At 38.4% G+C, this 13101-nt stretch overlaps 1 protein-coding gene across 3 annotated transcripts in view; it reads left to right on the forward strand.

The window, feature by feature from the left end:
• LOC149201662 (uncharacterized) overlaps nucleotides 1-13101 on the forward strand; it is a 245000-nt gene that overhangs the window by 92863 nt on the left and 139036 nt on the right. For all 3 annotated transcript variants that reach the window (XR_016253877.1, XM_089402971.1, XM_089402972.1), the window contains 4 exons: nucleotides 3138-3251; nucleotides 3600-3679; nucleotides 3863-3998; nucleotides 12047-12196. Coding sequence is in view for 2 of the 3 variants with exons in the window: in XM_089402971.1 (XP_089259097.1) it covers nucleotides 3138-3251; nucleotides 3600-3679; nucleotides 3863-3998; nucleotides 12047-12196 (480 nt within the window). In the remaining variant the exon portion in view is untranslated. The remainder of the gene's footprint in view (nucleotides 1-3137; nucleotides 3252-3599; nucleotides 3680-3862; nucleotides 3999-12046; nucleotides 12197-13101) is intronic.

The raw sequence follows: 13101 nt of genomic DNA on the forward strand, positions 1-13101 counted from the left end.
ACATCTTTACAAAGGCTCTCACAGAGGCGAAGTTCACTAAACTTTGATTTATGGTTGGAGTTCAGGAAGTTGTCACTAAGGGGGGATAGGCTCTAGTGCCTCCTTCCTTCTTCTATTGTGTCATATTTGTAAATCCTTCAATCCTATCCCAAGTTGTTCTTAAGGGGGGATGTTAGGATATTTCGACACATAGGAAATAGTTAAGTATAACTTGGTCTAGTATAGAGTTAGGTAAAGTGTGTTTCTTTACTATGTACATTTTGTAACTTACAATCCGACGGTCACGACATGTAGTGATCCGACGGTTCATTCTCTCCTCGGTATTACCGACACTTGATCCGTGGCTTAACACCCGATTGGTCCATGATCTCTATTTAAAGAGCATGGAGGGTCATTTGTAGGTTAACTGTTCATGAGAGAAACTTATGTAAAATTTCATTCTTTTATTAATAAATTGCCTGAAGTGGCCGCGTTGGCTCAGGCCATGGACTGTTTCCCTCTTTGAGGGTTTTAACCACGTCAAAATACTGGTGTATTGATCTGTGATTTGTGTGTGTGCGGTGTCCTTTGGTGTTCTGTCTGAGGAACTTACCCTGTAAATTCCTACAATGTGCTGGTGCGTTTCTATGTTATTTTAGGCAACGGATCGATCAGATTGCAAAATACATGGACACTAGAAATAGAAAACAGCAAGAGAAACACAGTAAGCAAACATAAGAACACAACAATTAATAAGGAGTTCACCCTATCCTATAGGGCTACGTCTCCGGTCCAGCTTTTAGTGGTGGCCTTATTTTATTGGGTTTTTAAAGCAGAGAATTACAATGAGGAACTCAAACTGAGTCTCCTGAAACAGAATTGCCTGGCAGGGTGGTTCTTGGATTCCCTAAGCCACTAGAGTGCACAGAGCCTTTTCCTTACCAGCTCTTGACCTCTCTGGTCTTCAATGGAAGGAGCCAGTGTTGCGGGGGAGCGCCCCCCCCCTCGCTCCCGCTCCCGATCCGCGCTCCGGGCGGGAGCGACTCGGGAGCGGGTCGGGAGCGCGCTCCCGAAATTGCTCCCGAAAAGGGAGCGATTTCGTGAGTGCGCTCCCTAAAAAAATTTCGCTCCCTGCCTTTTCGGGAGCGTTTTGCCTTTTTTGCATTTTTTTTTTGTAGTAATGTTCGAAATGCAATTTTTTTTGAAAGAAACAAATAGTTTTTGAGTGGGGCAACTTAATGATCAAGTCTAGGCCCTAGTAAAAGTGACATTTTCTTTAATTTTCATTTTCATCCTTTTACTTAAATTTTTAACATTACCATGAAATGACTCAGGATGTTTGAGAGTGGTTTCGTCCTCATTGGATTTCATATGGAGAAAGTAGAATTTTAGATTTCATTCAAAATCCAGCAGACTTATCAGTTTTTCAGGATTTCAGGATTGGGGGATTGCAATGTTTCCATTGAATTTTGTCATGTATTAGGGTATGGAACTCATATTTAATCAAGAGTACCAATCCCTCTATGTACCTTGATGTTAGTGACATTGGTTGTCGAACTCCTCTATCATGACCCTTCTAAAAATGTACGCATCACTCAAACAAAATCTTGACTTGACATGCTATGCTTTTTCTATCTTATGTTAATGCTTAGAGGGTGATATTAATGACAAAGATCCCTATACAGATACAAAGGTAATGACAAAGATACCTCTGGATATTAATGCTTGGAGGGTGATATTAATGACAAAGATCCTGATTTTGCAACAAGACTAAAAAATTAGACATTTCTCGTGGTGGCAAGAGGCCCAAGCATAAGAAATAGATAATAGATTTACTTCTCTTTTCTAGTTTCTAGTAGCTTTTATAACTATTGACTCTTTCATATTTATTATGATATTTTTTTAAACAATATATGACAATTTAAGTTTGAAGTTGGCAATTATAACTCATTAGTAATGAATTATGAATATGATGCTTCATGAAAGTTGAAAGTTGTTTCATTTCATTTCATTTTATAACATTTCATTTCATGTTAGATATTATTTGTTGTAATGGTTACACTTAGCTTACAAGTACAACTTTGGTGATCAATGATGATAAATGTTATATATTGAATTTTGAAAGCTTGAAACTTTAAGATTGATGAATCATGAGACTCAATATGTTGTATGTTACTAACTTGTGGACGTGGTTGATGAAGATTATAACTTCTAGATGATTGTTGTTATATGGTTCAATCTATGCTTTTTTATGTTTTTTATATCTAATTCATCATTCTACATGTTTTTATTGACATATATGTATCAAAAATTAAAAAATATAAAAAATATATATATTTTTAAAAAATCGCTCCGGGATTCGCTCCCAAACCGGGAGCTTCTGAAAATGGTCGCTCCCGCTCCCGCTTCCGCTCCCGCTCCCAAGTAACATTGGAAGGAGCCCAATGTGGTGCTCAATTCCCGACAGATCCTCTTAGGGATTGCTCGATGCTGCCTTATGCTGCATCGTAAGAATTATAAAAGTAAGACTCTACCTCTTGTAATCGTTATTGAAGGATTGAGTAGTGAACTCTTGGTACTATTGTTTTTATCTTTTGCTTGATGCTATGGGATGGTTGATTGAAGCACTCCCTTTGATGAGAATTCTTTTTATACGTTCCTGCTATCTTATGTTGAAGAAATTTGCTTTAATGGTTGTTATGGGATGCTAAAGTAACGTAATTTCTCTTTTATTGTTTTTGCCATTGGATATTTAACATGGATATATTCCTCTACATTTGGTTATATGGATGTGTAACTTATCATTGATGAATATAAAACCCATAACCTTTGAAATTGTCTTCACTACTGATCTCCCATTTGATAAATTTCTGAAGTATAGGACATTAAGGAAGAGGCTTAATTTTTGCAAATCTTTCTTGATTCTGGCAGCCATTGTTGGTAGTTTGTGCACATGTTAATGGGATTTCTGTAGATTCTGATGCACTTCTTGAATAGTGTGTAGTTTGCAATATACAAGTATTGGTACTTTTACTGGGTGATGTGTTATTTTCTACTGTGCGACTGCTTTGAATTTCCAATATTAGCTATTGATGAACAGTACTTGAAATGCATGAACACTAAATTGATACTCTTCATATTATTTTTCACTGCTTCAGGTGGCCGAGATAGTTTTGCAAGATGCACAACCTTTTGACGTTTCAGTCTTAATGCACTTGGTTATGGTTCTGTCGAATAGCTCCTCTGGTGGACATACAGGCTTTATGTGTTGGGTACGCATAACAATTTCTTCTCTCACTCTGTGGTAAAAGTAAAACATTAAATAGCAGGGTATTATAGCTTAATTTTATTACTCTTCAAATTTCAATTTTGACATTGTTATATTCTAATTCAAAAATTTGAAGGGTCCAATGCCCATTATTTGATCTGCTTGGATGTTACTTTTATGTTGATTATAGCTTAATTTTATTACTCTTCAATTTTCAATTTTGACTTATATTCTAATTCTAAAATTTGAAGGATCCAGGGCTCATTATTTGATATGTTTGGACGTTGCTTATATGTTGATTGACATATTTTTTTGTTCTAAAAAGAGTTTTAAGGATCTGTTGTTTGACCAGGTGCAAAAGTCAATTGCTGAAGTTGTGGGCTCATACTCAAAGTGGGTTTGCTCTTTTCATGAGGCTATTGTACCTTTACTGTAAGGATCGAAACCTGAAGTATCACACCTTCGAAAATTTACCAAAGTTGGAAGTGATGTTTGGCTATATATAGTTTTTTTTTCTATTGATGTCGATTGATATTGGCGTAAAACATTTTAAGCATTCAACCATGCAAATAGGAGTTGGCTGATGTCACTTGTATATTCATACTGTTCTTTCAGTTTATTTTTGGCTTCGGGGCTGGGTCGGTCTGTGGCTGCCAGTGCATGTGCTAATGCCTTACGCAGAGTTTGTGAAGATGCTTCCAAAATGCTGGCTGAACCATCAAATTTGGAAGTCCTTCTTTGGATAGGAGAGGTAATGAATAGATCATTTTACTAATTTCGGATTTAGATTAATCTCTAGATTTCGTTTGCAGAATATAGCCAATTAATGGGAGGATACCTTTTGCTGCAGTAGGATATTCATCTGAATCTATATATGTTTCTTCATCTTTATTTTATGGCTGGTGTTTGTATTATAACTTTGTTCTTAGCACAGTATGAGAGGTGGTGGAAAAAGATTGAAAGTTGTATGCTTCTTAGTGGATATTTTTTATGAATCCTAGTAAGTAAAAAATGATTTCACTTCTAGAAATGCTTGGATACTTACAAGAAGAATATGGCTATGAGATGGTATATTAATGAGCACTAAAAGTACAATCTTTTTATCACTATATTTTTGTGCTTATGTGATAAAAGTTAATTATGATAAGATTATCTTAGGCGAGTACTACATGAAAAGCTGAAAATCTATTTTTTTCTCAATCTTACATCCTACTATGATTTTCTATCAAAAATATGTTATTACATAATGCAGTGATTGAGCAAAGTCACAACACTTAGACATCAGAATGGCTTTGCAAATTACATTAAATATTCAAAATTTTATGATAAACTTATTGAATTTGTCTTTTATGAGAAATGATAAAAATAAGTTTTGCAGACACTAGCTGCTGTATAGAATATAGATAATGTATTAGAATATGTCATGTTTCAAAATAGACAGAAATATTGAACATGAACCATAGTAGTTTAATGTTATGAACAAAGTTCATAAATGCAGCAGAACACTCAGAAAATCTGAAATATATAAATACTAAGCTACCGGATCCAGCCCTCTGGGGTCCAGGATCCATGGATCTGATCTGGATCCGCCTAAATACGTCCAAGAACTGGCACGTGGCGTATCTATGTTGTGTGGAAACGGATCTTGAAATCTCAAACTGGATCCTGAAATATGGAAACGGATCCCGTGTAACTTTTCCGTGAGGTGTATAATCGGCATCATCTCTCAGTGTAACTTTTCCCCGCGTTCCACATTTTATCGACAAACTTCGTTTGAAATTTTATTCAATTCACTATCGTTGTAATTAATAGACCATTTCATTACAATAGTAACAGCCAACTATTACAGGAGTGGTTGTAGCTATCAAACTAATCTGTGAATTTTCATTTGTTCATTCTGAATAAGTATCTAGCACTTCTTTGAAGCATTGTTCTCTGAAAGTTAGTTATTTAACGTTTTTCTAGCTTAAGTTGAGATCCTGAGTATTTATAATGAGGTATTCTATGAAGAAATTTCAACCCCCACTCCGGTTATCAGTTTTCCTTATCACTCCATGAATTTAGTTTTAAATCCAATCACGGTAAAAATTCTGAAATCTGAAAATGATAATATTTTTCTAAAAACACAAATTTAGAGATTTCACAATCGCTAAAATTGCAGAAATAAAACACAGCAAAGTTATCACAGCCACACACAGAAAATAACACGGTGATTTTGGGTCAATGTGCCCTTGGAAAAAACCCCTACAACTCTTGGGGAAAACCAGTTTGAGAGCTCTTCTTTATTTCTGAAAATGCTTTTACAGAGAAACTGAAATACACAGTAAAAATTCCAGCAACCACAAATTACAACTTATCTCGATTTCCGTGCTTGAACTCCACTTTGAAAATTGTGCCAATCAGCAAACAGCCAAAACAGAAATTTTTATAGCGATAAAACAACATTAAATGTTGTACGTCCAGCCTCGAAAAATGTGCCCAGAACTTGCTGTCCCTCTTCCTCGATTTTTGTGCCTTTCTCCTACTTTACGTTTTTTCTTTGGGATGCATGCCAATAAATGCTGCTGCCCAAATTTGCCGAAATGTCTTCTTGCTACTCTCTTTCACTTCCTCACTGCTAAGAAATTTTCTCCTTGTTCTCTCTTCTCTTTCTCTCAAATGCTCATGAAAGAATGAATTGATTTTTTCCTCTTCTCTTCTCCTTTTATTTTCTAAATGATTTTTTGGGTTACCCTAAGATCTAATCGCTGAGATTCATTTAGATCTAGGGATAAAAATAAATGTGCATTTAATTCTCACTTTTTATTTTTTAACTCACCCACTTAAATAAAGACCCATTTAGCCTTTTATTTCCATAGTCATTTTTTCACTTTCTAATTCTTCATTCACTTTAATAAAGTCACCTTTAAATTAGAATGTAACTTTACCACATATAAAGTCACTTTTAAATTAGAATGTAATTTTACCACTTATAAAGTCACTTTTAAATTAAATTGACTTTACCACTTATAAAGTCACTTTAAGAGAAAAGTAAAAAACAAATTTGGACACTTTTCCCTAGGCCAAAGATCAAAGCCTTAGGGAACCACTTGTCCTCTGGTACCTAAATTTTAACACTCCCTCTTACTGAGGAAAGTGTTCCTCACCACTCCCATCTTGTCTCTGAAGTATACATGCTTGCCCCGTGGTAAGGCTTTGGTGAAGATGTCCGCTACCTGCTCATTTGTAGAAATGTACTCAAGCTTGACAACTCCCTTTTGGACAGTCTCTAATGAAGTGATACTTGATCTCAATATGCTTTGACCTGTTATGAAAAACTGGATTCTCTGTGAGTTTTATGCAACTCTGATTGTCATAGTAAATTACTGAAGGTCTCAATGCCTGACCAAATAGACCAAACAACATCTTGCGAAGTCATATGGCCTTACAACTAGCCAAACTAGTAGCCATATACTCTGCCTCAGCTGAGTTCAATGCCACTGACTGTTGTTTCCGACTGATCCATGACACAACTGCCGAACCCAACCCAAAACAACACCTGGAAGTACTCTTCCTATCTGAAGCACAACCTTCCCAATCTGAATTCGTGTACCCTACTAGTCTCACTCCATCACCCTATCCATAATCTAGACCAAAATCCATAGTCCCCTGCATGTAACGAAGAATGTGTTTTGCAGCCACCCAGTGCACTTTCTTGGGCTCACACATGAACTGACTCATAGTGTTAACTGCAAAACATATATCTGGTTGGGTGTTGACCAAATACATCAAACAACCAATCAACTGTTTTGTATAGCGTGAAGCTTCTTCTAGTTAGTTATCATAGGTGTAGACATGGGTTTGCAGTTCTCCATGTGAAATCTGCTAAGGATATCCACAATGTACTTCCCTTGTCCCAGGAAGAAATGCCCCTCCTCCTGCCACACCTCCAATCCCAGAAAATAATGCATCAAGCCGATATCCTTCATCTCAAACTCTGAAGCAAGATCTCTTTTGCAACCCTCAATGAGTCTCTTTGCACTAGTGATGATCAAGTCATCAACATACAACACCAGAATGAGAGGCTCCTCACCCACCACAATGAAGTATAGGTTAGGATCAACCTCACTCTTTGTGAAACCCAACTATTGCAAGTATGTATCAATCCTTGAGTACCAAGCTCTAGGAGTTTGCTTTAGGCCATAGAGTGCCTTTTTCAATCTGCATACATGAGACTCCTTCCCATGCACCTCAAAGCTCTGCGGCTGCTCAATATAAACCTCCTCCCGAATGAAGCCATTGAGAAATGCGGTCTTCACATCCCTCTGGTGGATCTTCCAACCCATCTCTGCTACAATTGATATAATGGAGCAAATAGATGTATACTGAGCTACGGGAGTGAAGGTCTCCTCATAGTCAACTCCCTCTACCTGTGAGAACCCTCTCGCCACAAATCGAGCCTTGAACTTTTCGATGCTGCCATCTGCAACATGATTTATCTTGTATAGCCATCTAGAAGTAACAAATGATTTACCTTCAGGCCTTGGCACTACCTCCCAAACATCGTTCTTCATAATAGAAGAATACTCCTCCATCATGGCCTCTCTCCAAACCTGCTGGCTGGCTACCTCCTCATAACTAGAAGGCTTGGAGTCAACAATGCTTGTTACCAATGCCATGTAACTACAAAAGCGCTCAGGTGGTTTACTCTCTCTAACCTGTCTCTTTGGCCCAACAACTGATGTGGCCTCGCGCAAGGTATCTTGAAGCCACTTGGGCTTCCTCTTCCCTGAGCATACTTCTCCCATCGGAGTGAAAGAATCCTCATCGTCATCAGAAGCCTGAACTCCTGAAGGCCTGTCAGCTGACCTCATGCCTGAATCTGTGCCTGTAGATGCTAAAGTACCGTGTGAATTATCCATTAGTGGACTACCCTGTGAACTGCTTTGCGGACTGTCTTGCATGCTGCTCGAAGAACCACCCACCTGACTCTGAGAGCCACTGTGTACTAATGGACTTGACCCTGTAATCGACGTACCTCCTGATCCCTGACCACTGGATCCCTGTGACTGACTCAGTTGCTCCTGAGGGTCTGGTGACTCTGGATACTCTAACTCCCGTGACCTCCTGAAAGCTCTCTCCTCCTCGAACTTCACATCCCGCCTAACAACCACTTTCCTCTGTGCAGGAATATAAATCCGATAAGCTTTCAAGGTCTCGCTATAACCCACAAAGATGCGCTTGTCTGCAGTGGGCCCTAGCTTGGTCCTGTTCTCCTTGGGGACACAGGAATATGTAAGGCACCCAAAGATACGAAAGTGCCCAACATCAGGCTTCTTCCCAGAAAAAGCCTCCTTCGGTGTCACATTCCCCAAGGCATGATGTGGACTCCTGTTTTGCAAGTACACAACAATGTTGCAGGCCTCTGCCCACAAAAATAAAGGTAACCCCTGATCATGAAGCATGGCTTTGGCAACCCCTGCAATGGATCTGTTCTTCCTCTCTGCAACCCCATTTCTCTGGGGTAGTAAGGAACTGTGAACTCCCTCCTAATGCCTGCCTCAGAAAAAAAATCAACGAACTCAACAAGGGTATACTCCCCTCCATTGTCTGACCTGAGGACCTTGATCTTCCTACTTGTCTAGGTCTCTGCAAGAGCTTTGAACTCTTGAAACCGCTTGAAGACCTCACTCTTGGTCTTCAAGAAATAAATCCAGGTCTTTCTGGAGTGGTCATCAATGAATAAAACATAGTACTCATAGCCACTCAAGGATACATGAGACATCTGACCACTCACATCGGTATGAATCAAGTCAAGGATCTTGGTCGCTTTGTTATCACTGTTGGGAAAAGGGGATCTGGCAAACTTCCCCATAGCACATCCTCTGCATACATCAAGGTGATTAGAACTGAAATCTGGCATACTAGTGGTGATCTCCCGCAATGTACTCAAGGCCCCATGATACATGTGCCCCATCCTACGGTGCCAAATCTCACACAACTCTGAACTGTTAGATCTGCTGTCGGTCCTGTCTCGAATGTTGCTACTCAATGCCATCAGGGGCTGGAACGAGAATTTGTACACCTTGGCATGGTGCATGCCAATCTCTCTAGCTGAAGAAGCTGGAGTTCCCCTAGGATATATAAGCATCTGCCCTCTCCTGAACAACACATCATACCCTCTATCCTCAAGTGCTGAGACGGATATTAGGTTCTTCTTCATTCCAGGCACATATAGAACATCTGACACTTTCAAGGGAGGTTTGGGTCCCCTATCAAATGTTAATGTCCCCACACCGACTGCTCTAACAATGTTGTCATCACCATGTACTACCTCCATATCAGTATCACCCTTTGAAAGCTCTGAAAAGTACACTCTGACTCCTGTCATGTGGCAAGAAGCGCCACTGTCAACATACCAAATGCGAGAGATGCTCTGCTAGTAGCGGGGAATGCACACTCCCTCTGAACCTGTATGGTAGGTGATCCTGCACTAGTGGTTTCACAAGCTATGAACCCAAACTCCCAATCAAATCTCTTTGAGAAGCTCTCTATCTCTGCAGAAGCTGCCATGGGTTTGTCTTTCCCTTTCTTCTTCTTCTTCTCCAGACACACGACAGCATAGTGTCCCAACTTTTGACAATTCCAACATTTGACTTTGGAATAGTCCTTCTCCTTGTTCTGCTACTTGCCTTTACCTTTGCTTTTGCCTCCACTATTGGAAGCTTGCTTCTTTGCTCTGCCCTTCTTGCCTCTTGCTAACAATGCCACTTTGTCATCCTCCTCCACCTGTTTGGCTGCCCCAAGATGGTTCTTTCTGATCTCATTCTGAATGCAATCATCCCACAACCCCTCCCAATCGGGAAGGTTTTCCCGTGCAACAATGCCATCCACAAAATTCTCCCAAGTCTTAGGAAGACCATTCAAAGCAATTCTCACCAACTCAGTGGGTGCAATGATCTCACCTATGGCTACCAACTCATCTCTCACTAAAGTGATTTTTGTGAAGTATGCTGTAGCACTGTCAGTCTTAGCCATTTTAATGGCCTTCAGTTTCTCCTTTAGGACCATTTTTCTATTTTCATTTGAGCTCTGGTAAAGACTGGTCAAGGTTGTCCACATCTCATGTGCATAAGTCTTTCCTCTCACATGAGGAATGACATGGTCTTTGATTCCTTCCAGAATCAATCTTTTTGCCTTAACATTCTTTTTGTTAAACTCTGCCAACTGTACAGGGTCAGCAGGTACTACTACTGGGTTCTATGTGGTATTTACCATAATGCCCCAGACTTCTACTTCCTCAAAGATGCTCTGGATTCTCTCCTTCCATGCACTGTAGTTGTTCTGCCCATCAAACCTGTCTTCAACTCTCAAGCCCAAAGACATGTTTTACTGTCCTACAAAACTGAAATTTTCAAATCTGTGGTAAAGGTTTCTGTTTTCTGTGTAAAAATTAGCGTGCTGTAATTTTCACTTTGCTGTCCCAAACTACACTTTTTAGCCAACCAAGCTTCGATACCATGAAGAAATTTCTAACCCCACTTCTGTTATCAGTTTTCCTTGTCACTCCATGCATTTAGTTTTAAATCCAAGCATGATAAAAATTCTAAAATCTGGAAATGATAATATTTTTCTGGAAACACAAATTTAGAGATTTCACAACTGCTAAAATTGCAGAAATAAAACACAACAAAATTATGACAGTCACACATAGTAAATAACACAGTGATTTTTGGTCAATGTGACCATGGAAAAACCCCTTATAAGTCTTGGGAAAAATCAGTTTGAGAGCTCTACTTTATTTCTGAAAATGCTTTTACAGAGAAACTGAAATACCTAGTGAAAATTCCAGCAACCACAAATTACAACTTATCTTGATTTCCGTGCTTGAACTCCACCTCGAAAATTGTGCCAATCGGCAAACAGGCAAAATAAAATTTTTTGCAGCAATAAAACAACATTAAATGTTTTACGACTAGCCTCGAAAAATGTGCCTAGAACTTGTCTCTCTTCCTCAATTTCTGTCTTTCTTTTACTGTACGATTTATCCTTGGGATGCGTGCCAATAAATGCTACTACCCAGATTTGCTGAAATGTTTTCTTGCTGCTCTCCTTCACTTCCTCACTGCTAAGAAATTTTCTTCTTGCTCTCTCTTCTCTTTTTCTCAAATGCTCATGAAAGAATGAATTGATCTTTTCCTCTTCTTTTGTTTTCTAAATGACCTTTTGGGTTACCCTAAGATCTAATCGCTGAGATTCATTTAGATCTAGGGATGAGAATAAATGTGCATTTAATTCTCACTTTCTATTTTTTAACTCACCCACTTAAATAAAGACCCACTTAACCTTTTATTTCCATAATCACTTTTTCACTTTCTAATTCTTCATTCACTTTAATAAAGTCACCTTTAAATTAGAATGTAACTTTACCACTTATAAAGTCACTTTTAAATTAGAATGTAACTTTACCACTTATAAAGTCACTTTTAAATTAAATTGACTTTACCACTTATAAAGTCACTTTAGGAGAAAAGTAAAACATAAATTTGGACACTTTTCCCTAGGCCAAAGATCAAAGCCTTAGGGAACCCCTTGTCCTCTGGTACCCAAATTTTAACATTCTATTGGTGCTGTATTTTGTGTGGATATTGTGGTCTCATTGATTTTTGTTGGATTCTCCACATGCTTTAGCTTTGTAAGTGATAAACTTTTGATCATATTTTTTGATGACCTAACTTTTGAAATTTGATGTGATTCAGCTATATTTTGTTTTGCATTCCAATTTTTACTACCTTTTGATAATGTGTTTGGACCATGTAGGGTCTGGAAGAAATGCATTTACATCTCCATGAAGAAGAAGATGTGATTAGTGCAATTGCATTTGTTCTTAGTACAGTTCCAAACAGAGAGCTGGTGAATAAGTCCTTGGAAAGATTGTTGAAGTCCAGCTATGAGGCTATTGAACTTCTTGTAAGTTTGATATGATTTCATCTCTTTTGTCATATGGGTTGTTTCCACATATAGCTATAACTGGATATTTGTCTGACCACAATATAATTGATTGTTTGTCTGGGTTGTAAAAGACAGTTCCTAATATTGTTGAAGTTCACGTAAGTAAATTTTACAATCAGCATAATTGGATGAGGCAATTGTCAATTTTGGAGGTTATAGCTTTGCCAGACTCTTTTAATGTCTATAAGCTGGCCGTGGTTTCTATTATAAAGGAAAGGTCATGTAGGGTTGCTTTGTTGGGTCTGTCTAACTTAGTAGACTTGCCAATCTCTTAACATTGTAAGTTTGTTGTCACACACCAACTGAATGAAGGCAGGTGATATGAGCAAGGTGTGATAAAACCAATTATGTTGAAGGAAATATTCAATAGGCCTGGTGTATTTTGAGTATGCTAGTTATTTGTCTTGATGGGAGTTGGGATCAACCTGTTAACAATTGCTAGATTTGTTTTTTTTTGCCCATAATTGATAAACTGTATCACTTAACTTGGAAGCCAATCAAGACATGGACACAATGTTCTCAAACAGCTCGTCCATGTAATTGTATTCTTTGTTTCATAGTTCATTGGGGTAAAAGCAATATATCTAATGTTCAGATTTACCAGGAGAATGCTCAATGAGACTAGCCTATGGCTTCCTGGATTACACTAGGGCACTTAAAGTACTTACCTTTGGATTGGCAACATGTGATTCATCCTAAATTGCAGAGCTACCACATTGAATTAATCAATGGACATTTGAATTAATCCACAAGCATTTACTCCATAAGTGTGTGCCCATGGAGCTTTTGAAAATATTGTGCCCATGACAAACTGTTACTTCTATGGGATATCCACTAATTCCCAGGGTCCTCACGGGCATTTC

This window comes from Pinus tabuliformis, chromosome 2_1 (genome assembly GCF_031772625.1).
Source record: "Pinus tabuliformis cultivar Carrire ecotype Pingquan chromosome 2_1, CPIR1, whole genome shotgun sequence".
Classification (NCBI taxonomy): Eukaryota; Viridiplantae; Streptophyta; class Pinopsida; order Pinales; family Pinaceae; genus Pinus; species Pinus tabuliformis.